Source organism: Salvelinus namaycush, chromosome 30, assembly GCF_016432855.1.
Source record: "Salvelinus namaycush isolate Seneca chromosome 30, SaNama_1.0, whole genome shotgun sequence".
In the NCBI taxonomy this organism is placed as follows: Eukaryota; Metazoa; Chordata; class Actinopteri; order Salmoniformes; family Salmonidae; genus Salvelinus; species Salvelinus namaycush.
In genome coordinates, this window is record NC_052336.1 from 20,578,328 (window position 1) to 20,603,637 (window position 25,310).

Below are 25,310 nucleotides of genomic sequence, written 5' to 3' on the forward strand. Positions count from 1 at the left end.
GATATCCTACTAGTGCTTTACCTATTGGGGATATCCTACTAGTCCTTTACCTATTGGGGATATCCTACTAGTGCTTTACCTATTGGGGATATCCTACTAGTCCTTTAGTTATTCTATAGTTTTTTCTTTGTCAATTATTCCCAATGTATGTGTGCAACATGGATTGCCTTTCAACTAGCTCCACACCTCCCCTAAATGTTGAAGCAGTTACAGACCCATGTCTTGTGTACTCAGTTTGAATTTACCACAAGGTGGCAGCAAACCATCTGAAATGCCCTCGACATGTCTCTGACATTCAGCTTGCTCAAGACTTCTGTAATGTTTCCCGAGACTACTCCACAGACAAAACAATTCACTGGAAAATTCAACAATGGGCCTTTTCATTAAATAATACAAATAATATTTGTGTGGAGAGACAGAATATTTGTGAGATGATTTGCATACCACCCCAACAGATCCATAGATGGCGCAGTCTCTATTGCACTCCACACTGCCCTTCCCCACCTAGATAAAAGGAACAGTTATGTGAGAATGCTTTTCATTGACTACAGCTCAGAGTTCAACACCATAGTGCCATCCAAGTTCATCACTAAGGTAAGGAGCTTGGGACTATACACCTCCCTCTGCAACTGGATGGTGGACTTCCCTCAGGTGGTGAGGGTAGGCAACAACACATCCGCCACACTGTCCCATCCTATATTCCCTGTTCACCCACGACTGCGTGGCCGCGCACAACCCCATCATTAAGTTTGCCGGTGGTAGGCCTAATCCCTGACAACGATGAGCAGTGTGGTGCCAGGACAACAACCTTTCCCTCAACGTGGGCAAGACAAAGGAGCTTATCTTGGACTACAGGAAACAGCGGGCCAGACACACCCCCATTCACATCAATGGGGCTCTTGTGGAGCAGGATGAGAGAGTCAAGTTCCTCTGTGTCCAAACACACCAACAATCGTGAACAGGGCACGACAACACCTCACCCTCAGGCTGAAAAGATTTGGCATGGGCCTTCAGATCCACCATTGAGAGCATCTTAACTGGCTGTATCACCGCTTGATATGGCAACTGCTCGGCCTCCAACTGTAAGGTGCTACAGAGGATACTGCGTACAGCACATTTAAGTGGCCCTTTGTCCCCAGCACAAGTTGCATCTGTGTAAAGATCATGCTGTTTAATAAGTTTTTTGATATGCCACACCTGTCAGGTGGATGGATTATCTTGGCAAAGGACAAATACAAATTTGTGCATGAGAGAAATAAGCTGTGTGTATGGACATTTTTCTGGGGTCTTATTTAAACTCATGAAACCAAAACGTTGAGTTTATTTTCATTTAGGAAATCTTTTTTACTTCACTCTGCATTGCTTCATAAGTCTATAGCGGTTGTATTCAGTGCATGTGACAATAACACTTTTTTTGATGAGTCTTCCTCAGAGAACAGTTGTACCCCTATCTAGGCAGAGCTTACATCAGAAGACATCTGCACTGATGGCGCCTGGCAAAGTGTAAGAATGACGTAGTCGGGCAGACGCAATCTCTGGCGACTCGTATGTGGCCTGAAGGAGAGCCCCAGGATATCTCAGGCAGACTCTCTGCTCCTGGCTGAGGTGATGGATGAGGCACACAGGCAGGTGGGGGTGGTTTACAGCCAGGACTGCCAGTGACCAACAACCGCTTTCTTACGCCTTTGTTCAATAAAATTACCCACTGAAATTGGCATCAAGTACGCTCATTGACTTTCCCTAATTTCTTGATATCATGGAGTCCTTGAAGTATTAAGACCACATTAAGAAAATGAACTGAGGCACATTTGGAGTGTAAATTCTATGTACTGTAGTGTTAAAAGTTCGTCAGCGGTGAGTAGCTTCAAAAGGGGCAAGCCGTTCTGAGATGGCATGTACACAACAACAAATGGTCTGTCTGACCTTAAGAGGATAGCTGGGTTTAAGACTACCGTAATAACATGACAGGAACAAGACAGGTGCTCGTCTCTTTTAATGAAGGACAACTCATTACACCAGTTAACATTGTGTTAGACCCTACCATCACAATCAAAGAAGCAGTTGGACATTTAAACACACACACTAGATCACCGACAGGAACTAGAGAGCAGGTCCAACTCATCCCTTTATCCACCCCCCAGTGCCCTCTGAAAGACCCTCAAAGTACTAAACTCATACATCATTAATTTGAGAGAACCATGTAGCAGCTTACATACAGTGGTTCTTAAGTGCCAACTTAGTTATATGACCAAAATACAAATACATTTGAGGGCTTTAAGAATACTTCAACACACAAAACAAAAACTGTAGTCAAACTAACATGGACACCCAATACATTATAGGATTTCTCTATGTTAGACAAAATATACATAGTATTGGATGCCCAGAATCTAAATTCACCTTTCACAAAAGTATAACACAGAATGTAACATTGTCTACAGTAGATTGTGAGTGTAAAGAAAGCAAGTATACAGTGCACAATGTAAATAGACAGCACTACAAGGAGCTATGTATGGGAGAAGAGTTTAACTGACAGGGTCATAAAGAAAAGCTGTTCGCTTCGGATCGCCGCCATTTTGTTCGCGTTATAGGAATGGGAGTGTGTGTTTTATTTACAAGTTACAGTACAGCAGGCTCTCTTAAGGTGTGCCCCACCTCCCTCTCAAAACAGAAGAGCCCAGGATGCACAGATCAATAGCTCTGCAACCTAGCCTTTCAGTCTGGTTTGAATGTAAGAGTCATACATGTTTTTTTGTGTGTGAATAAATACAGCCATTTCTGGTTGGCGCATACAGATACCCTGGAGATTGGAGAACAGAACACACCTACATGAGGGGAACCCTGGAGAGGAGTGGATTGTAGTGGGGAGATTTCCTATTGGTTAAGTCACCACCAGGTGTTTGTTTCAGTGAGTCTAAACTGTTGTGGGATGTCAGCCCTGGTGTTGGGACAGGGGGTGGTGAGCAGAGGGACAAGGGAAAGACAGTGGAGGGGTGAGAAGGGGAAAGGAGGGTAGTCATAATTCAAGGAACCACGACCACACGCATGGTGTTAGTGTAGCCTGAGCCTGGGCGCCATCCGGTCAGGACGATCACCACATCTCCCTCCTTGAAGAACCCTCGCTCCTTTCCTGGAAAACAAAGAGCACAGTTGTCAACACCATACCAGGTCCAGCATCGTGATACCAGGTCCAGCATCGTGATACCAGGTCCAGCATCGTGATACCAGGTCCAGCATCGTGATACCACAGCAAGAAATTATCTAGAGTCAAAGAATGGCACTTGGAGACAGAAACTAGGCTACAACACTGATCTGATAAATCTTTGGGCAGATTGAGTTCAATATTACATTTGGAATGTTTAAAAATGTCATTTTCTTCTGAGACAGCCATGTATGCATCAATTATACAATCAATTTGACTTTGGTAAAAACAATCCAACTACATCAAGGTAATCATTTATGTGAATAGTAAATCTATTGATAAACTGTAAATCAAGATGTAGCCTTGGCCTACTCACTGGATGCTTTGAGTTGAGCTTCTTTTGGCTGATTTCAGTTCGTCTCCTGGGGCTACAGGTGACAGCTTCCCTTCCATTTGGGACTTTATTGTACTGATCAACATTTATAAAGTAACAGCAATCTCCTTTTATAAAGTGCAAGCTGTTTCTAAGACCGTCATTCATGAGGCACATAGTTTGGCGAGGGAGACTTGAGGGAAAGATGATTAACCCAGTGAATGTTTGGTGACAGTCAGCTTTGAAAAAGGCATATTTTGCATTATGGTTTGCATATGATCAAACAAAGTTCTAGGGTAGTGAATTGATTTTAACTTTAAGCTAGCAAGGAAAGTTAGTATCGGTGTGCATCTTTCCCTTTCAAGACAATTTGATACACATCTAGATTCACGGGCTCCGATACATTTAGTTTCAAACTACTTCTGTGTGATTCAAGGAACGAATTGATGCGGTGTGACACGACACACTAACATTTGTTGCATACACACACATTCATTTTCCATTGTAAATTACAATATGGTGCTAATGGAGCTCATGAGCTGGGCTTCTGAGCTGGGTCTGTCAGAGTTTACGCAAATGCATGCAGTGAAAAACAAAATAATCTAAAACCAAGAAATTAAATAGAAAACAGAATTTGGGAGAAGAAACTAAAACTATTTTATAGGAGCGCCCTTAGAGTGGTTTATTAACCATTAAACTAGGTGGTTCAAGCCCTGAATGCTGATTGGCTGACAGCCGTATACCATGGGTATGACAGAACTTTTATTTACTGCTCTAATTACATTGGTCCCTAGTTTATAATAGCAAGGCATCTCAAGGGTTTGTGATACATGGCCAATATACCACGGCTAAGGGCTGTGTCCAGGGACTCCGCCGTGCGTAAGAACAGCCCTTAGCAGTGGTATATTGGCCATATACCACACCTCCGCAGGCCTCATTGCTTAATTATTTTACCAGGTATATTGACAGAAAACAGCACAATATTTTCTCTTGTACACTAATGACACAGAAGAGTTGCAGGGGTGAGGATTAGTGTGCCTATTTGAAACCTAGACGTTTTTAAAATGTATTTTTAACGTAGCTCTCATGCTACAAAAAGGTTGGAGACCCATGGTTTAGACCACATATGTCAGAGTCAAGGCCCGCGGGCCACATCCGGCCCGCGAGAAGGTTTTTTACGGCCCCTGGGATGATCTTGATTTATTATTAGAACCGGCCCGCAGACCGCAGCAAGCCGGCAGCCCGCAGATCTTTTACACGCACCAATACTACATTTCCCACAATGCAACGGTGACGCACCGAGCAGTAGGCTGCTTCATTTCAATATTTATTGGCACAGCAGTCGTCAGCATCACAGTAAAATTAACTTTCAGATACCCATCAAAAATGGCAAAACGGAAGGTGGACACTGAGAACCGGGGGTTTCAAACAAGGTGGGAGTCGGAGTATATGTTCACGGAGGTAGCTGGAAAACCTGTGTGTCTTCTGTGTGGAGAAAGTGTGGCGGTACTGAAAGAGTATAATCTGAGACGACATTATGAAACGAAACACGCGGACAAAAACAAGAATATGGACATGGAACAAAGGCTACAAAAGGCTAGATTTTTGCACTTTATTTTATTGTATTTCAATCCAATTATATTTTAAAAATATTTCAGTTGAGTGGATGATAGAAAATTGCTATTATTGTTTTTTTCTTTGAAGTAAATTTAGCCCACTTTTGCTAAAATAGAAAATATAGGCTACTGATGGTGCCTTGAATACCGGTTTCTTTCATTTAATGTTCATGTTATGGGGATTTTTATATAAAGGAAATTTGTCTTTTGTGTCTGTTGAAAATTAAAGATTACTGACAGAGCCATAAGAAAATATTGCTTTATTTATCTGATCATATTGGAATATATTTGTTAGGTTTTCAGTAGGTTCAATTAGGTTCACTAGACTATATGCGTCATTTAAAAATTTTTCAATGAACATTCGAACAGTCCGGCCCTCGGCTTGTAGCTAAATTTTTTATTTGGCCCTCCGTCCATTTGACTTTGACACCCCTGGTTTAGACTGTTTGGAAGCTGACGGACTGACCGAGCTTCTCTTTTTCTGGTGAACACAGAACACATGATCTTACAGCTCATGAAGAGAGATTTAATGGCTGCAGACTCTCACCCATTTCCATGGCGAAGTTGACCCTGAGGTCGACGTCCTCGGCCCAGACATCGTGGGCAGGCTTGTTGTAGAAGACGGGGAAGATCCCACGATACAGGTGGGCCTGGCGGGCGGTCTGGCCGTTACGGGTCACAGCAATGATGGGGGCGCGGGGCCTGTACCTGGAGATCAGGTGGGCTGACCTGCACACAGACAACACAGCTCAGACTCCTTCAGCCAAGGACACACCCAAGGCCTGCTGCCATTCCCATTTCAGATACTGGCAATATGGCTTGAACAAAGCCTACACAAAATCTAGAAAGGGGGTAGATTTGAAACTTTTTATAAAAATGTATTTCTGAAATATTAGGAAACTAATGATTTGATTAGTGGAGGACCTACTATAGTAAAATAAATATGCATTGATGTCAATGGGAGACAAGTCTAAGGATTTGTCTCATTGTGAACATTAAAACAAGCCACAGTCAAAATTAACATTTCATCCTGTCGGTTCTGTTGGGGGTTACAAAGACAGTCACTCTAGATCGGTCAAACAAAGTCATCACAATGAGAGTTAAAAATAGTTAGGAAAATGTCAAGGTTGAGCAGTCAGAAAGGGTCAGCGGATGTGAGAGTGAACACAACTCAATAACTACTGCAGTGTTTTGTCAATACAGCTGCAGAACCTTCTACCCTGACAACAAACTGTATGGCTCTATCAATGCAGGTGTTCCCAATAATGTTGAGGACTCTTCATGAATAAAAGTGTTCTACTTGTATTTATCATCTACAGAGTGGCCTCTGTTAGAACAACCCAGTTCACGCCAACCCATAACACTCCCCCACCCTGCTCACATTACTGTCTCCACCCACCCTGGAACACTCCACCCACACGGAAGGGTGACATCTATCTGGGACCATGCAACCGTTCCCCACCAATCTAAAGTAGGGGAATAGGATGTTAAGGGTCAGAGTTGCATGTTCTGTAAGTCCCTTATCTGCCGCTGCCCGTCCCTCTCCTCCCTGCCGCTACCTTCCCCTCCTCTCTTCCCTGCCGTCCTCCTCGCCCGTCCACCTGCCTCCCTCTTACCCGCCCGCCCGCCCGCCTGCCTCCCGCCTCCCTCCCTTCCGTCCGTCCGCCCTCCCTCCCTCCCGTCCGCCTCCCTCCCTCCCTCCCGTCCGCCTCCCTCCCTCCCTCCCTCCCGTCCGTCCGCACCCCTCCCTCCCTCCCTCCCGTCCGCACCCCTCCCTCCCTCCCTCCCGTCCGCACCCCTCCCTCCCTCCCTCCCGTCCGCCCCCCTCCCTCCCTCCCTCCCGTCCGCCTCCCTCCCTCCCTCCCTCCCTCCCGTCCGTCAGCCCGCCTCCCTCCCGTCCGTCAGCCCGCCCGCCTCCCTCCCGTCCGTCAGCCCGCCTCCCTCCCGTCCGTCAGCCCGCCCGCCTCCCTTCCGTCCGTCAGCCCGCCCGCCTCCCTCCCTCCCGTCCGTCAGCCCGCCCGCCTCCCTCCCTCCCTCCCTCCCTCCCTCCCGTCCGCCTCCTTCCCTCCCTCCCTCCCGTCCGCCTGCCGCCTCCCTCCCGTCCACCGCCTCCCTCCCTCCCTCCCGTCCGCCTGCCGCCTCCCTCCCTCCCTCCCTCCCGTCCGCCTCCCTTCCTCCCGTCCGCCTCCCTTCCTCCCGTCCGCCTGCCGCCTCCCTCCCTCCCTCCCGTCCTCCCGTCCGCCCGCCTCCCTCCCGTCCGCCTCCCTCCCGTCCGTCCCCCTCCCTCCCTCCCGTCCGCCTCCCTCCCTCCCGTCCGTCCGCCCGCCTCCCGTCCGTCAGCCCGCCCGCCTCCCGTCCGTCCGCCTCCCTCCCGTCCGTCTCCTTCCCTCCCTCCCTCCCGTCCGCCTGCCGCCTCCCTCCCTCCCGTCCGCCTGCCGCCTCCCTCCCGTCCGCCTGCCGCCTCCCTCCCTCCCGCCTCCCTCCCTCCCTCCCTCCCTCCCGTCCGCCTGCCGCCTCCCTCCCTCCCTCCCTCCCGTCCGCCTCCCTCCCGTCCGCCTCCCTCCCGTCCGCCTCCCTCCCTCTTACCCGTCCGCCCGCCTGCCTCCCGCCTCCCTCCCGTCCGTCCGCCCGCCCGCCTCCCTCCCGTCCGCCCGCCTCCCTCCCGTCCGTCAGCCCGCCTCCCGTCCGTCCGCCCGCCTCCCTCCCGTCCGTCCGTCCGCCTCCTTCCCTCCCTCCCTCCCTCCCTCCCTCCCTCCCGTCCGCCTCCCTCCCTCCCTCCCGTCCGCCTCCCGTCCGCCTCCCTCCCTCCTCCCTCCCGTCCGCCCGCCTCCCTCCCGTCCGCCCGCCTCCCTCCCGTCCGCCCGCCTCCCTCCCGTCCGCCCGCCTCCCTCCCGTCCGCCCGCCTCCCTCCCGTCCGCCCGCCTCCCTCCCGTCCGCCCGCCTCCCTCTCAGTCACACCACCACGAGGCGCGCCTCGCACCTGAGAGGCATGGCAAGCGATTATCCAGTCCTGGTCCAGTTCATTTACGGAGTTAAGTGGATGTAACGACTAAAACATTGGCTGTCGATCAGAGGCACTACCAGATATATAGACCATTCTTATAATGAGTCAATTTTCAGTGGTCTCCAGTTTGTTGTGACCGTAAAGACCTGTAAACGTGTGCCATGCTCTTTCATTCAGTACCTGTCTCTCCCTACTCTGGCTTCTCACAAACCTGAGTCCCCCTTCCAAACAGCCGTGCTACAGCCACCTGCCTACCTTCCAGAGTTAGTGAGCACAATGAACGCAGAGGACAAGATCTTAAAGGACGCCTCCACGGCTCCGATGGCGATAGCCTCGGCCGGGTCGGTGGAGTGTGGTGCGGCGCGCCGCAGGTCCTCGAACACCTGCCGATGGAACATGGCTGCTTCTGCCTCGCGAGCAATCTGGCACAGGCAAGATGTAGCAGACAGACAGGAAGTACACCAGACAGACAGACATAAGGAAAGAGTGATAGGAGACGAGATGGAGGGTAGGAAGTTAAGGTGAAAGGAATAGGAGATGGGAGAGAGAGGTAGGCAGAGGGAAAGGGAAATGAGAGAAATGTAGGTTTAGTCAGAGTGCAGTTTAGTGAGACAAGAACAAAACATACATGTTAAAAACACATCCAATGGGCCACCGCAGCCAGTCCATGTAGCTATGGCATCTAACACCGCAACACATCACAGCATTATAACACACTAAACTGCTTTAGTAATGGTAATTCTATAGTTAGAACTACATTCCGATACTACATACCACGCAAACTGACTGCTCATTCAAACTACTTAGCTGTTTAGAGGTTACGAGATAGGCAGATGACTATAGTCAACTGGTGTTAAAACATGCATGCTTTGCACAGTTACACATGTGAAGAGATGGTAGTACAGGAAATTAAACGAAGAAGAAAGCTTTCAAAGTCCAATAAAAAAAATTGAGGGAAAACATTTGAAGACCGTAAAAGAGAAGCTGTTAAGAGGCAGAGTTAATCTGAGCCTAATGTCAGTCCTTGTGTAGGACAGTGCTTTCAGTTAACTCACAATGCACTCTTAGAGGCAAAAACGTGTTTAAGAGTGTGAAGGACATGGTGCTGCAGTGAACTCATAGGCAGCTGCTCAAGGACTGCTGAGTCACTTCTGCCTACATCCAGAGAGGAGTGCAGCAGCTGAACTAGTCAGCTGTTAAAGGCCTGAGTAGAAGAAAATGAGGGCAGCGTCAGCCAGATTCTCCACCCATGTCCTACACTCTGTACTATTAAAACTTAGTGAGCAACCATTCTATGGATCATTACAACATTATGACTCGATATAATACCGGCTGAATCCAGATTGCTTTTGCTGACACTGACAAACATCACATAAAACATGATAAATGTGTAAGTGGAAATGAGTGCGACTTCCTCAGCAACATGACTTCCAGTAGCCCTGACCCTGCTGTTGATAGGTCTATACGGTGTAGGTCAGGACCAGTGGTAGTCCGGGGCTGATGACACCCAGACTGAAGGACAGTACTGGATGGTAACTGTAGGGGGCACTGTCTCACCATGTGCTGTGTGCGGACAGCCTCCAGTGGGTAGTCTCCCTTGGCGGTCTCTCCACTCAGCATGATGCAGTCAGCTCCATCCAGCACGGCGTTGGCCACGTCACTGCCCTCAGCGCGGGTGGGCCTGGGCTTCTTTATCATGCTCTCTAACATCTGTGGGAAGGACAGGGGCTCACAATGTCAGGCTACCAACAGTGTAATAACACACACAACCTTTCACATCACAACAAACTGTAGCATCCCTGTGGAAAAAGAAATATCTCCTGTATTTAAAAAAAGGTGTCACAAGTACACTGACCTGTGTAGCACAGGTGATTGGCTTGCCGGCTTTGTTGCAGCGGCCAATCATCATCTTCTGGGCCAAGAACACCTTCTCTGTGGGGATCTCAATTCCCAGGTCTCCACGGGCAACCATGATGCCATCACTGGCTTCCATGATTTCATCAAACCTGCACAGGGGACGGGAAACCAGATTCAGACATACTATTCGGATTTAACAATCCTATCATGTTTACAAACTATGATAAGACATACTGCATGCCATTTATTCTAATGTGAATCGAGTGACGGAATGTAACGATTTTGGGCACTGGCCCAGTCGAGCACAATTTCTACTAGCCAAGGATCAAAAATCGGCTTGTATTTCTGTGCATTTAATGCCATCACACGGACCTGCGCACTCCCTCGTGGTTCTCCAGCTTGCTGATGATCTTGATGTTCTTGCCCTTCTCTCCCAGCACCTTCCTGACAGCGTGCACGTCAGCTGCTTTACGGATGAAAGAGGCGAACACCATGTCCACTCCTTGCTCCACGCCGAAGGTCAGGTCAGAGATGTCCTTGTCAGAGACGGCAGGCAGGTCCACAGCAGCACCAGGCAGGTTCACACCCTTCTTACTGCCCAGGGTCCCTCCATTCTCAATCTCACACATCAGGTAGTCCTCACCTGGGGACACACATTGAAGGAGACACCAATAACATCTCCAGGCTATAAAGAATAGGAAGCTCCATCGGGCCATCCTCCAACCACCCAAAAGTTCAGTAAGTGAGGGGATTCTAGGGCTCACAGATCCGCAAAGGAATATTCTCTAGTCTATTCAGCTCTTAAGTGGGAGCCAGACATGAACTCACCGATCTCCTTGACCTGGAGGGACACGAGTCCGTCGTCAATGTAGATCTTGCTGCCCTGCTCCACCACCCTGGTGATGTTCTTGTAGTCCAGCCACAGATTGTCTTCATCACAGTTCTCCTGATAGGCATCATCCAGGGTCAACTTGATCATGTTGCCCTTCTTCAGCTCCACCTCAGATGTGCCACTCTGACACACACAAAGGACCATGGATGAGTCTCAATAGGAACCACGACTGTGGGGGTTCAACCACTCAATGTAAAAGGAGTTTAAAATTGGTTAAGAAAAATCTTTCTAACCCTTTACCATACCAATCTCAAGCTTGAAGTAGTCCAAAATATGCCGGAAATGTAAACCTTGTTGTATATTTGAGGTTGAAGGCGGCTTATGAAATTTGCAATTCCATAAAAATTTCAGGCTTGATTTTGCCTTAAGGATCAACACCTACAAAAATGTCTATTAACTATAGTTCTAATTTCCCGTTGCTGCAGTATTATTTCCCTGCTGTAGCAAACTGGCTCAAATTAAGATCCCACATCTGTACTCAATATTTGGTACAACAAAATGTGTAGTAAACATTGGATAGGGCCTCCAATCAGTTGATGTGTGCTGGGAACATGGTAGTTGATTGTTCTACTCACTCCCTTGATAAGTCCAGTCCTGATCTCAGGTCCCTTGGTGTCCAGAGCAATGGCCACGGGGCGGTAGTGGATGCTGCCAGCCTCAAAGCTTTCACAGGCCTCACGCACATTCTTAATAGTCTCACAGTGGTACTGTGGAACAGAATAGAATTTAAAAAACATTATAGAGAAGGAAATACTTTTTTTGAACAGGCTTTTAACACTAAAGCAACAACGCATCAGCCAGACATTGACATTTCAGTGACGACATGAGATGGCTCAGGCATGGGAAAACTCATGGAGGGTGGAAACCTAGTTTCGGTGTAATGAGTCACACAACTGAGCATAAATCAGCTGACAACATACTGTATCAGGGCATAAACGTGAGAAATATGACCGAAATCAAGGACGTGGTCTAGACAACTGTTACCAGCAGGTCAAACATCTAGCTACCCTCTGTATAGTTTAAAAAATATAGAGAATAATAAAAACACCTCCCCACAAAGTTTAAGCTCACAAATCAAAGGAAAACCACTTAACACCCACCAAATCTGGTGAATTTAAACTCTTTTTAATGCTGTTAACCTTTTCTCAATAGGGGGTAATGTTTGCACTTTGTAAAAATTTCGTTCCCAAATTAAACTGCCTCGTACTCAATTCTTGCTCGTACAATATGCATATTATTATTACTATTGGATAGAAAACACTCTAGTTTCTAAAACCGTTTGAATTATATCTGTGAGTAAAACAGAACTCGAGTTGGAGCAATCTTCCTGTCAGCAAGTGAGAAATCTGAAATCAGCCTGCTGTTCTGAGTTCAGTTTATTAATTTGCATGTCTTCTATTGGTTGAGATGCACTGCATACGCCTTCCCCTGGATGTCAGCAAATAGTGAGAATTGGAATGGAGTTGCTAGGCAGATCTGAGGCCATATAAATGGGCTAGGAACGTGGGGTCCAGTCTTTCCTTCTTTCGCCATGACGCAAGACAGACCTCAGGATGGCGTTCTAGAAAGCTCCCGTTATAGCCCTTAGATATATCCGGCTCTGATTTTATTCGATATAGGTGTTAAAGACATCATAATGTTGTTATTTTAAACCGAGTTATCAGTTTATATCAGTATATTGCGATTTTCGGATATTTCTTTGTGCTGCGCTCTAGTGAGTTGGGCACGTCTGGGCCACATGGCTAATGTTTACTGCTAATTCCAAAGTTGAAGGCGACAATCTACAACCGAGCAACGATTATTTTGGACAAAGGACAACTTGCCCAAGATTCTGATGGGAGCTCATCAAAAAGTAAATACTATTTATGATGTTAATTCGTTGTTCTGTTGAAAAATGTAAAACTCATATTCCGCCATTAATTTCGGTGCGGTCTCGCTTTAACGCACGCTGTATGTCGTAGTAACGTTAATTTTAAAAATCTAACACAGCGGTTGCATTAAGAACTAAATGTATCTTTCATTTGCTGTCCAACCTGTATTTTTTAGTCAAGTTTATGATTAGTTACTGATTACATTAGGTGCCTCTCCCAAGATTTCTCCCGACATATTGTTGGCAGCTTGGCTACTATTCTCATTGTATAACCACGATTTGTGCCGCTAAATATGCACATTTTCGAACAAACTCTATATGTATTGTGTAATATGATGTTATAGGACTGTCATCTGAAGAAGTTTGAGAAGGTTAGTGAAAAAATTAATATCTTTTGCTGGTTTATTCGTTATCGCTATTGTTGGCTTGAATCAATGCTGTTGTGTGGTTGGCTATTGTAGTAAGCTAATATAATGCTATATTGTGTTTTCGCTGTAAAACACTTAAAAAATCTGAAATATTGGCTGGATTCACAAGATCTTTGTCTTTCATTTGCTGTACGCTGTGTATTTTTCATAAATGTTTTATGATGAGTATTTAGGTAATTCACATTGGTCTCTGTAGTTATTCTAGTTGCTTTGGTGAGAGTTGTGATGGTGGCTGCAATGGTAAACTATGATTTATACCTGAAATATGCACATTTTTCTAACAAAACATATGCTATACAATAAATATGTTATCAGACTGTCATCTGATGAAGTTGTTTCTTGGTTAGTGACTATTTATATCTTTATTTGGTCGAAATTGTGATAGCTACCTATGCAGGAAAAAAATGGGGGAAAAAAGTTGTGTCTTTTGCTATCGTGGTTAGCTAATAGATTTACATAGTGTCTTCCCTGTAAAACATTTTAAAAATCAGAAATGATGGCTGGATTCACAAGATGTGTATCTTTCATCTGGTGTCTTGGACTTGTGATTTAATGATATTTAGATGCTAGTATTTACTTGTGACGCTATGCTAGGCTATGCTAGTCAGCTTTTTTACTGATGGGGGTGCTCCCGGATCCGGGATTGTGTGCAAGTAGAAGTTAACTGCATGTCTCAACTCCCAATGAGAAAGACGCACCCATGTCAGTAGCGCGAGTCACGGATCAAGTGGCGCTTGCAGTCCTCCATTTAGGAAATCTCCTCACAATTCAAATGTTTCAGTTTAGACAGAATATTCATTTGACTTAGCTGCCTAGTGTGCTAGCTAGGAAGTGGGTCTACAGTGTCATTAAATTTGCCATGACAAAAAGGCTTGTGGAAAAAGCAACTCCCTCGCGAGCCTCATCATTGAAGGGATAGTTTGCCAAAAATAACTATTTTTCCACTTGACTACTATAGAAAGTTGAGTTGTATTCATGATGTGGATTATTTATCCTCTTCTCAGCAAGTTAAAGAGAGAAAAGCAAGTTTCAGTTCTGTGATTTAAAATATTTGTTTATATTCAGCAGAACTTTAATTCACCAGACACTATGGCTGGTTCACCAAAAAGTTCATTTCATAACCCCATGTTGGAGTGAAAGACAATTCAATTTACGGCATGTGCAAGTGTAAAACCAAATACATTTTGGACAAGTAACCATAATCTTCAGGCATGTGAAAACTGCTCCCATCTTGCCAGATGGGCAAGTACCCATGAGAGCTTAAAGTCAACCCCTGATTTATGCCTAGTCCCTATTCAGATTAGGCACCCACAGCGCAATACCCTTCAGTTGTAAACATGAGTGTGGTTAACATGAAACCTTATTCACAGACAGTATGACCTGGACATTTACTCAAGAGAACACTGTTTACAAATAGTTAAATATGCTACTACAACCTGCCTGTCCACATGTACATTACAACTACACTAATATTCTTGAGTGGCAGTGCTAGCATTGCCCTTGGCGACAGCTGCCCCAGATGGCTCATGCTGCTTCTTCCCATCTAGATAATGTAACCTGAGCTTTACCTAAGCACTTAATTGGTAGGTAATCACACAGGCCTTCATTTCCATTCTCTCCTTCCCAGTTATCACCACAAACAGCCTTGGCATCAAAGGGAGCCAATAGTGCAGTGCCAAATTACACCAAGATAACTACATTCCAGCATATGCCTTAGAGCAGCTAGTCAGACGAAGCCAGGTCTAGTTTCAGCAAGAGGAAATGTAATTTCATGAAAATATAAATAAAGACGTGGAAGAGCCCATCCTAACATTTTGATAAGCCTCCATGACACAGCACAGCCAGTAGAGGGCCAGGAGACAGACAAGATGACAAGGTGAGTGGCTCAGGCCCCCTGCCGGAGAGTAGCAGGTTAAGACAGAGGAAGCGTCTTTGGCCTGGTAAGTGACCTCTACAGAACAGAGAACTGAAGCAGGTGACAGTGTGACGAGTGGGAGTGACGCAACCGGTTGCTCCAGGCCTGCACCCTGGGTGGGGTGATAAGAGGAAGGCACAGATTAAGAATTTAGTGGCACAAGCTACCTCAGGTAAGGTTTCCACTGCTGTCTGCCTGCTCCATCTCACAGTTTAGGGCTTACCTTTGGAGTTGTCTGGTCAGGATCACCCTTGAACTGCACACCCTGGTTGGCACCTAGAACATCTCATATTCAAACGAGATCTGAAGGTAGCTGATACTTTGCAAAGAAGCATGTCTGACAGACTATGACGACATTGGAGCAGGGAGGCGTTCAAGATGGCAGCTTGAACAGATGTTTTAGCGAGCTGCGCACCAATCATGTCCATGCGATGCCGTGACAAATAGAAGCTAGCCGTTCTATTGCTAAACAAGAGAGGAACGTTCTTAGACAACTGCCATAACTATGCTTGCCCTATGGATAATCTCACGCTTTCAAAGTCTGTTGAAGATGACGAGTTCCCCTCTTTAACCGGTTACTCCGTGCAAACCTCCACCCTCCAAAAAACCCAACAGGGACTGACAGCTTGGCTACCCTCTCCTTACTCATCAACTCCAGGTCTGACACCATTGAGAAAATGGTAGGTGCAAACACCATGGTAATCGAAGGCTGGAAAAAGACTGGAGTTTGTGTGAGGTAAAATCAAGGATGTGAAAATTAGTGGCTACAGTTGGTGTGGAAAAGGTGGAACAGAATAACAATGTCTACCATAAACGTCACTGATCTGCAGCAATACACAAGAAGATGGATCCTGAGACTACGTCATGCCCGAGGTGGAGAATGAGGATGCGCGACGCTATCCGGATCTGCCAAGAAGTTACACCTGCAGAGAAGAACAAAGTCGGTGATACCGTCGGCATTGAGCATCGGCAAGAAGCAACAGCAAAACGATTCAAGACCAAGTGGAAATCATCCTCTTTACTGCCAGATTCTACAGGGATGCTGTCTGGAAAGCCGTTCCTTCAGAGCCATGGTCTGCATGTCGCCAAGCATCTCAGCCTGGAGGACATAGAAACGAGGAACAAGTTGTGGCCAACGATCAAGAAAGCACAAAATGAGCAGAATCCTGCCTACGTCGGAGGACGATGCTTCATCAACAGTTTGGAAATCCATATTCCATTTTCCTTGTAATGACTATCTAACAAGCCTTGGGTCACAATTTTCCAGACTACTCAGGTACCTCAATCATTTTTTAGGTTTTTTCCTTGTATGACCAGATGGCAGCCTATTTTGTTTACAAACTCAAGGACTGAAAGTTGTATTTATTTTTTATGCATACAGATCTGCTCTGACTTATTGTTATTGTTCTACGTAGTTATTAATACTTACTTGTAAGTGAGAAAGGTCTCATGTACACACACACACACAGTACCATTCAAAAGTTGACACCTACTCAAGGGTTTCTTTATTTTTACTATTTTCTACAATGTAGAATAATAGTGAAGACAACAAAACTATGAAATAATACATGGAATCATGTAGTAACAAAAAGAATGAATCAAAATATATTTTATATTTGAGATTCTTCAAAGTAGCCACCCTTTGTCTTGATGACAGCTCTGCACACTCTTGGCATTCTCTCATTATCTCTAGGCTAACACATGCCGCTCTTTACAACTTAACGATAAAATAAGCAAATAGATTAAGCAGATGCTTTTAAAATTTCTGTGGAGAAACCGTACCCACTACATTAGGAAAAAACTGAAGTAATGAACACGAGTACAGGGGTCTGAATTCTGCACTTCAATAATACTTAGGAATTGATTTATCCAATTGATCTTAAGACCCCCTTCTATGTGGAACTTTATTCCGCATCATGTCTTCTCTACTTTTGGTGACCTTTACTTCATGTTGGTTTGCAATTATAATAATCGACAAACTTCCAGTGAAACTCTGCTTTTCGTCAGCAAATTCGTCATAATTTCTCCACACAGATATGGAATAATCGGGACATATTGTATTAAAATACTGCTTTGTTTTTAGAATATTGGTTCCAAAATAATATCCTATTGGTGAACCAACTTGTAAATGCAGAGTTTTTTTTTTACTTAGTTATAAGGAATTCTTATCACTATACAAGATCCCTGTAACACCTAAAGATTTTGCAATGTTTTAGATGCCATTCCCTCGGTGTTGCTTTATTATTCAGGAACGTGTCAAGACCTGACCCTCAGAGCCTACCTTCAATTAACCCTGTTGTCTCATCAGTAGGAAATATGTATATTTTCCCCCTTTGGGGCCATTCAACAACAGAGCTATACAAACCTACCTTATGTCATGCCTTTTTGGAACAGTTTTATTGATAATATCTGTTGGAAAAAAGTTTGGATCTTGCCACACACACACCTACTTAAGAACTTCCTTAATTTTGTTATTTTCTAAATATTATCCTGCCAACCACAATATGAAGAAGTTGTAGAAAAACACCATTAGAAAAAAGGTACAATTTGAATTAACCACCCAAAACAGTGTTTCATCTTTCTTGGCATTGTCTCCATGTAAGGAATCTGTGGTAAGATATCAATAGATTTATAATTGAACACATGAAGATTTTACACTATTATGGAGACGTATTGCATGGAATTAATAGTAATTCATTTCATTATTCTTTTGGACAATTTTTTTAAAGACAATTAAATACCAACAAAAAAGCTGTTAGAATTATAAGTGTATGTATGTCCCTTAAGGTCCTTGTGTAATGTGATATTATACCCCCTAGCCCAATTGTCATGTGTGTGTGAGATAGATATATCTATCACACACACCATGTCCCCCCCATGTACTTATGTATTGATTTATTGTTCTTACTTAAATTACCTTGGTGCAGCTAAACTTGACATAAAGCTCATCAAAACAGCCTGTGTGGGTTTGTGCTATTCAGTTGGGCTGGGAATTGCCAGGGTATCGCGATATGATCACAATAATTTGGTGCCGATGCGATATGTATCACGATTCATTACTGGGATTTTATTGCAATTCAATGTTTCAAACATATTGCTCACCATGGCTGCTGCAGAGGGACAAGTGGGCGCGCAATGAGAAACCTGTTTTGATCAGTCATGGAAATAAGTGCTGAAAAGAAATTTGCTCCCCATTTAAAAAGCTATGAATTAAAAATACTGACATTTTGGTGCAGTTTCAGCCAACTAGTGCAAAAATAGAGATAGTCAAACATACATCGTGAAAATAATATCCTGATATTTAACTACTGACTTCCCCCCCTCACTACTATTCAGATATATACGGTTTAGGTCTGGATCCAGTCTGTGATCATCCTCCACTGCAGCAGTCTAGGTGTCTGGACATGCTAGGGAACCCACCTCGTGAGATCCATGGGAGAAGTTCATGCGAGCGATGTTCATCCCAGACTTGATCATCTCCTTCAGCATGTCCACACTGCGGGAGGCTGGCCCTGTTATGACAGATAAGGGTTAGAGGTCGGGTTTAAACATCAGTGTACATACACACCACACTAGTGTGATGTCATACCGTAGGTATTTCACAGCATCATCCTATAGTAGAGGGTCTTTGATGTAAAAATAGTATAGGCCTACAGACATTTGAAAGCTAGCATCCATTGTGTGTGGCGATGTACCATATACCGGGGTATTTGGAAATAGCCACGGGATGGTTTTTCAATACTGTTGAAACTATTTAAATATTTGTTGCTACTTTAAGTAAATACATTCAGTCAATTTGTGATGAAGAATTTCACCTGTTAAATAATTTTTGCATTATGAAACTCAGCAGAAGTCCCCAGACACGTGGTGTTTACAAGCACACAACAAGACCGTAGCCTTGAGTCACTCACGGTTGTGCAGCACGCGCCAGGTGATGTAGTTACAGTATGGAATTCACAACTAAATGTTTCCCATCTAGATATCTTCTAACTATTAAGTTAATGTGCTAAAAGCTATGCAGTTGTGCATTTGGTTTACTAATTTAGTAGCTAGTTATCCCATCTTCAGCTAGATGGCTGTCTGTCCTCCAAATAGTTTAGGTCAGACATTTGGCAATGCATTCGTTAGCATTTTCTATGGGATTTTACATATACCTGTTAGCATTGCTAACCTTCGAATTACAGAGGCACAGTGGGGTTTGAAAATAGCAGCCCTTGTGTTCAGTGCCGGTATTAACGAATATCCCAGAATGCACAAGGTCAGTATGAAGGTAAGACAATCTGGATACCACCCTAGCGTGTAGCCACTGACCAATAGTGCAGATGATGCCAGTGTTGCGGGCGGTGGTGGGCTCAGAGTCAATGTCCAGCAGGCACATGTGCTCCAGGAAGGTGTCGGCCATGGCAGCGCCGAGCTGCTGCGTCTGGACGAAGGCAGAGCCCATATCTTGAGACTTTGAACCGGGCATGATGGCAGATTTTGAAGAAGTCCTGGAGGAGAGAGATGAGGTAACATGAAGGGCATACTACTAAGACAGTAAGGTGCTAATGGTTCACTCAATTCAGTGTCACCAATCTCAGGCACTATCAGGTCATGGACTGGACTGCCACATTAAACACAGAGGACCACACTGGTTCATGAAACCATCAACTTTAGATCCACCAGTCTACAACACTGTATAGCCTCAGGAATTAGCACACAACAGCTTATTGGAGGCACAGTATGTGGCTTTGAATCAACTGACATCTGTGCAAATAACAGTTTGTTTGTGGAATGAGGAACCCGTTCAAAAGACTACATCTGAAAAAACAGCAAGTGTGATTGAAACCCTTCCCTGCTGGTTCTCAGGCTGCACCATAGACAATAAAGACATGGGCCTAAATACGATTGATCTATAATATAGCCTGGGCTACAGTAACATTCCACAGCATTCTTTCACTGAGAAGCACATTGAGCTGTTTGCACGTTGTGTTCTCCCGAGTCACCCATGGCAACCGCAGCCCTGACTGGCACAGTGTTTTCATTACTTCCTCCAACCTGGGACAGATCACTTTCAACATGGTTCAATACAGAGCTGTTGAAAAACAAGGGGACATTGAGAAGGACTGCATCAAACCCAATAGGTTACTTCATAGCACCACAAAGTTCTCTTGCTCAAGAGTCAAAACACTTCCCTTTTCTAGTGTCCATCTTGACAGTATAACAAAACAGGCTCTTTGTACAGGTACTGTAGGTCAGGCCAAATTCTCCATGGCTTTAGGGCAAGCTAAAAAACAGTCAATGAGGTAGTTCTGTTTGTGTAAGGTGGAGCATTGCTACTTTGAGAGAGTGTGGAGTCTGAGGCAACTCTGTAAGCTGTGACAGGGGCTCTGTTGCCATGGTTATGTTGTAACCCAGGAATGTGGCAATAGATAGCGAACATACCACAGCCAGAAGGTATGCATGACAAGGGGGATCCCTGGAGGGCTGCCCTGGACACAAGACAGGGTTACCAAACTGGACTAGCCTAAACACTAACCAGTGTAGAGTTGACTTTCACCCAGTCTAAATTATAGAGTAACACTCACATGAACAGAGAACACGCTCACTGATTGCTTCAAGGTGGAGCTTCTAGGAAATACTAAGCTTTCTAATAGGCTACATCTGTTAGTCTACCTTGTGGTGAACAGATGCCAGTTGCACTAGTCTGGCGGACCTTTAAGACCCTACTTTAAAAAAATATATTGGAATCTGCAGAATGCATAGGGACAGAGAGAGCATGTTATCTTCCTCAGTAGTCCTGCTTACTGCAAAACACAATCTTATCACATATTTCCCCTCAGAATTACTAATCTAGCCGAGGCTAAATTTGTTAGCCTAACATTTGCATTCGCCAATGTATTCTGCACCCCAAAACCTCCTTGTTCTCATTCATTTGGCTACAGATTCTCCTTTCTGCCAGTAGGCCATTTCAGCAGGGCTGGGAATTTCCTGGGACCTTAGGATATTATCACCATACTTAGGTGCCGATACATATTGTATCACGATTCTATATGTATTGCGAGTCGATACTGTGATTTTCTTGCGATTCGATGGTCCAAACATATTGATCACCATATGCCTGCTGCAGAGGGACGAGAGAGCCATAAGAAAACAAGTACTCAGTCATGGGAAAAAAGCTCTGAAAACAAATTGACTCCCTATTTAAAAAGATGGAGAACAGGCTATGAAGGAAAAATACTGGAGTTTCAGTACAGGTACAGCCAACTAGCACAAAAATAGTGATATTGTAAAACGATACATTGGCAAAAATAATATCCTGATATGTAACTGTATCGATCACCCCCCACCCCACTACTATTTAGGGCAGGCTACCCTCTAGAACCAGGCCTACACTCAGCTCATCTCTTCCAGCGTGTAAATGAATCGTGACAGGGCCCTGCCACACAGCAGCAGTAAAACCAATAGGCAGCAGCTCAGTGACGTCACAGAGCCTCAAAGGCAGCAGCACAGTGTTGTACGCGAGCACGGTCACATCCTGCTCTCTCCAGACTCCCAACTGCGTACACAGCACGGGGTAGCCCCCAGACAGAGCACAATGTAGACTGCAGAAGGAGGCTGCTGAACAGAAATCCTACAATGTCTCGTCTCAAATGAAGCCTAGATTCTTATCCCTGGAACACACTGTTTATAGCAGCCTGCAGAAAGCCTAACAGTGATTTCATTTTTATTGGGGGGTGAGACATGTGATGGGCTCTTATGTCAAGTGCCAACAAAGGCTGGTTAGGTAACCAGCAACAAACTCAAGAGGTTGCCGATATCAAGTTCAACATTTGCACATTGAAATCAGTGCCATAGGCTACATAAAATGCATACAGTTAAAATGCATACAGTGTCACTTTATAATGCAATTGCTGTTTATATGGTCACTTTGGTTTTATTCCCACGATATCAACAGGGACTAGTTTGGAACTATCCTACAGCCTCTGATGGAGTCCTGACATGACCCAGCTATGCTTCCTCAGGAAACCCTCCCTACCCTGTGACTAACACACAGCTGGGTTGATGTATCACCAAAAGATGCTATACAGTCCAAGGCCATGCCAATCTGAGCCACCCTTTATTACTGAGACACCATTCATATGCCTGTGACAAAGATGTAAAGTATGTAAGGGTTGACCTGGGGCCAGTGACTCACACCAGTAATAGACATGCATCTGGGTCACTTAGGTTTAACTTTAGAGCTGCTCTGCGGCTATCAATCCTATCCAAACCCTTCCAACAGCACTGCTCACTGGAACCGAATATCCTTCCTTTTACATCCTCCATGCCTACGTACTGCCCCCTCACCCCGTCCCCTCGCTTTCACTCACAAATTCTCACACACACACCGCGATGTCTCCACTGCGCATTGGCAACATAGCCAGAGGTTGCCTTACAGATGACACCCTAGGAGCAGCCATGATGACACTGACGTAGCCTATAATCCTACACTGGTGACCTCGAGAAGCCTAGCTCTCCCCCTGCGCTACTTTGATTGAGTCAGTCTCGTCATTCAGCTATGTGACGTACCAGTAGACCTTTCTGTTCTTCCTGTGGACGTACAAGAACGTAGCTGCTACAGACCTCCAGAGGATGCCCAGCTTGTGACCCCCGGTCCCCACAGAGCGCAGCAGGAAAAGCAGCAGAGCTAACCGGATAGACAGGAACTCCTGGTAGTGACTTGCCTGCCTACGCACAGCTCAGGAATAAATCCTCTTCTCTTCAGTGAGGATGTGCTGCAGCACACACAGTCCAGGCTACTGCATCCAAGGAGCAGGTTGCGTGCCCTGATACTGCAGATGTACATGAGACAGTGTGCTGTGGTAAACAATGTTGGCAGCACTAGGTCATATCACCCCTAGGGCTCTAAAATGTTGGATGTGTATTCTAATAATGTACACAGGGTAAGCCTGTGTAGAAAGCAAAATGCTAGCCTGGGATTAGTGCATTGCATCATGCTGCAATGGGGTGGCAGTAGCCATACATCATGGTCGGGTAACACCGTTGCATTCTGTGCTGCATTGCATTACACAGGAAAAAGTATCCATGTTCTGCTACGCTGCCGCCTAGCGTTACGCAGCACCTGTAGGCACTATGCTAGTCTCATATTGCCAGACATAGCCAAGAGCAGGAGGCAAGGCTACCACTATGCATGACAGACTGCATGGAAGTGACACCAGCTGCAGCAGGACTATGCAGAAAAACAAATGCAGTCAGTGTAGGCCTACACCCCAAAACACTGCACCAGGTTAAGGACAGTTCACAGAGGAGCCATGGCTATATGTCTTCTTACTCAACTCTCAATAGCAGTTGAGTAGGAGATTGGGAATATGCTGTGCAAAATAGTGAGTCATAGGTGGGGTTTTCAACCTGGGGATTCTGAGTACTTCAGATTCACCTCGTTGAGAACAAACTTCAGAGGAAGAGGTGCCTAGTCATTCTCCCCATGCACCATTAGGGGGCTATTGCATGATATATGACACTCTGGAAAGTTACAGCAGGAAATGACTAAAAGGTGACACCATAGTGGGAGTATTTTAGACATTTACTGTGGGGCCTGCAGCCTACGTGCTCCCACCCCAGTACTCTGGGTATGCAGACTGCCAGATAATGTATACTTCAGTGCCCTATAACCTAGGCCTCTCACACCCCTACGAGATGCACTATGTTGGGACATACCATAGTAAAGCCCAGCCACTCCTGTCCCCACTGATAACACAAGATTCCTAACCTACTGAGAAGTGCTACTATGCCCTAGCACACCAAAATAGAAGCTCCCTCAAGTGACCTGGCTGATGCTGTGTAGAGTATAGGGCCAGGGTGGCTTGTATTTCCTCCTACACAGGGCTCTGGGCCAGAAGAATCTGTTACATAACAATGGCTGAACATCTCAGGAATAGTCCTAACCAGACTTAGGAGGAGCACTAAACCTTAATGTGAAGCCTAAATTAGTTCCGAGACTGACTAAGCACACATTTCTGATATGAAATTTGCTAATTGTTCAAGTTAGTCTAGGCAGGCTTCATCAAAGAAAAAAAGAAAAAAAGAAGGCCTACATAACCATTTGATTTGGGAGCTGGGAGAAATGGAAGAACTAACCAAGGTCAGGGTTTGATGGAGGCTGATACATCAATACTATACTCTATGACTAGTCAATAAACAGGCACTGCAGTGGAGGGATTCTAGAAGGTTGCACTGACTCCCCCCCTCCTCCCAGTGTCAACAAAGCCAATCCATTGTGACATATTTAGGGCCATATAAAAAATAGTTTTTTTCTGTCTGCGTTCTCCGTATCGCGGATTTTATAGGGCCCTATGGTTTGACATGTCAGTGAGGCCACACCACTGCAGTAAAGGTGCTTGTTGTAAACTTAATTCCAACAAAAGGACACCAGACCACTGAAAGTCACAGTGCGAATAACAGTTTTGTTCATGAGGCCGGGTGGACCGCACATCTGATTAATTAATCGGTAGTTTTAATAATAAGTTGGTAACATGAGAATGGTCGCAGTCATCTTTTTGCAGTACAATGCATCCACTAATGCGCCACAGGGCACGTTTCCATCTCTGCGTCACAGTTTCACGAATTTAAGATATTGCGAAGAGAAACTGGCCAATGGAATTCCAAGTTCATCGGGCAACCACACCCACCACGCGAGACAAGACAAACGCACTCGTATTTTACTATTCTCCCCGCTTTAAAATAACGTTACATGTTTTAGACTGATACCATGTTATAGTTCATGACAAATAACACCACTCAGAAAAATAGTAATTAAATAGTAAGTTCACCTGTATGAATAGTTAACTTGAGAAAGCTGCATCATACTGAGTTAGTCACTGACAAAACGACACCATTCTTTGTATGACTACAACACCACATGGTTTGCGGTTTAAGATGGTTCCAAGTGACCACTACTATTACCTCTTACTATCTAGACAGTTTTCTTTCGGAATACATCCATTGCCGGGACTATGTCACTAAAGAAACCAGCTGGCAACACATAATATGAGACCGTTAAATGAATAAAAGGGCCATTTGGTGACAGAAGTCCTGCAAAACAAACGTACATCATGTCATTAGCTAGCTATAGATCTTGTGACGAGACTCACCTTACTTCGATGAACAACTGCTAGACTGACGTATTTCTCTTACACCCAGCTGCTCAAGGTGATCTCCTAAACTCAACCGG

At 45.1% G+C, this 25,310-nt stretch overlaps 1 protein-coding gene across 1 annotated transcript; it reads right to left on the bottom strand.

The window, feature by feature from the left end:
* Nucleotides 1-1,972: 1,972 nt before the first annotated feature.
* LOC120024980 (pyruvate kinase PKM-like) lies at nt 1,973-25,310 on the bottom strand. Its single transcript, XM_038969378.1, has 11 exons — nt 25,231-25,310; nt 19,409-19,587; nt 18,518-18,609; nt 11,460-11,591; nt 10,821-11,007; nt 10,365-10,635; nt 9,991-10,141; nt 9,693-9,845; nt 8,391-8,557; nt 5,679-5,860; nt 1,973-3,130 (listed from the first exon to the last, which is right to left on the bottom strand). The coding sequence occupies exons 2-11, from the start codon at nt 19,563-19,565 to the stop codon at nt 3,024-3,026; spliced, it is 1,599 nt and encodes a 532-aa protein (XP_038825306.1). The 5' UTR covers nt 19,566-19,587; nt 25,231-25,310; the 3' UTR covers nt 1,973-3,023.

What these genes read in the sequence shown, in the direction of transcription:
- LOC120024980 (XM_038969378.1), bottom strand. Translation starts at nt 19,565, where the DNA reads ATGCCCGGTTCAAAGTCTCAAGATATGGGCTCTGCCTTCGTCCAGACG. An exon ending in GGACTGGACTTATCAAGGGA is followed by an intron (nt 11,008 to 11,459) that starts GTGAGTAGAACA and finishes TGTGTGTGTCAG; the next exon opens with AGTGGCACATCTGAGGTGGA. An exon ending in CAATCACCTGTGCTACACAG is followed by an intron (nt 9,846 to 9,990) that starts GTCAGTGTACTT and finishes TCCTTCCCACAG; the next exon opens with ATGTTAGAGAGCATGATAAA.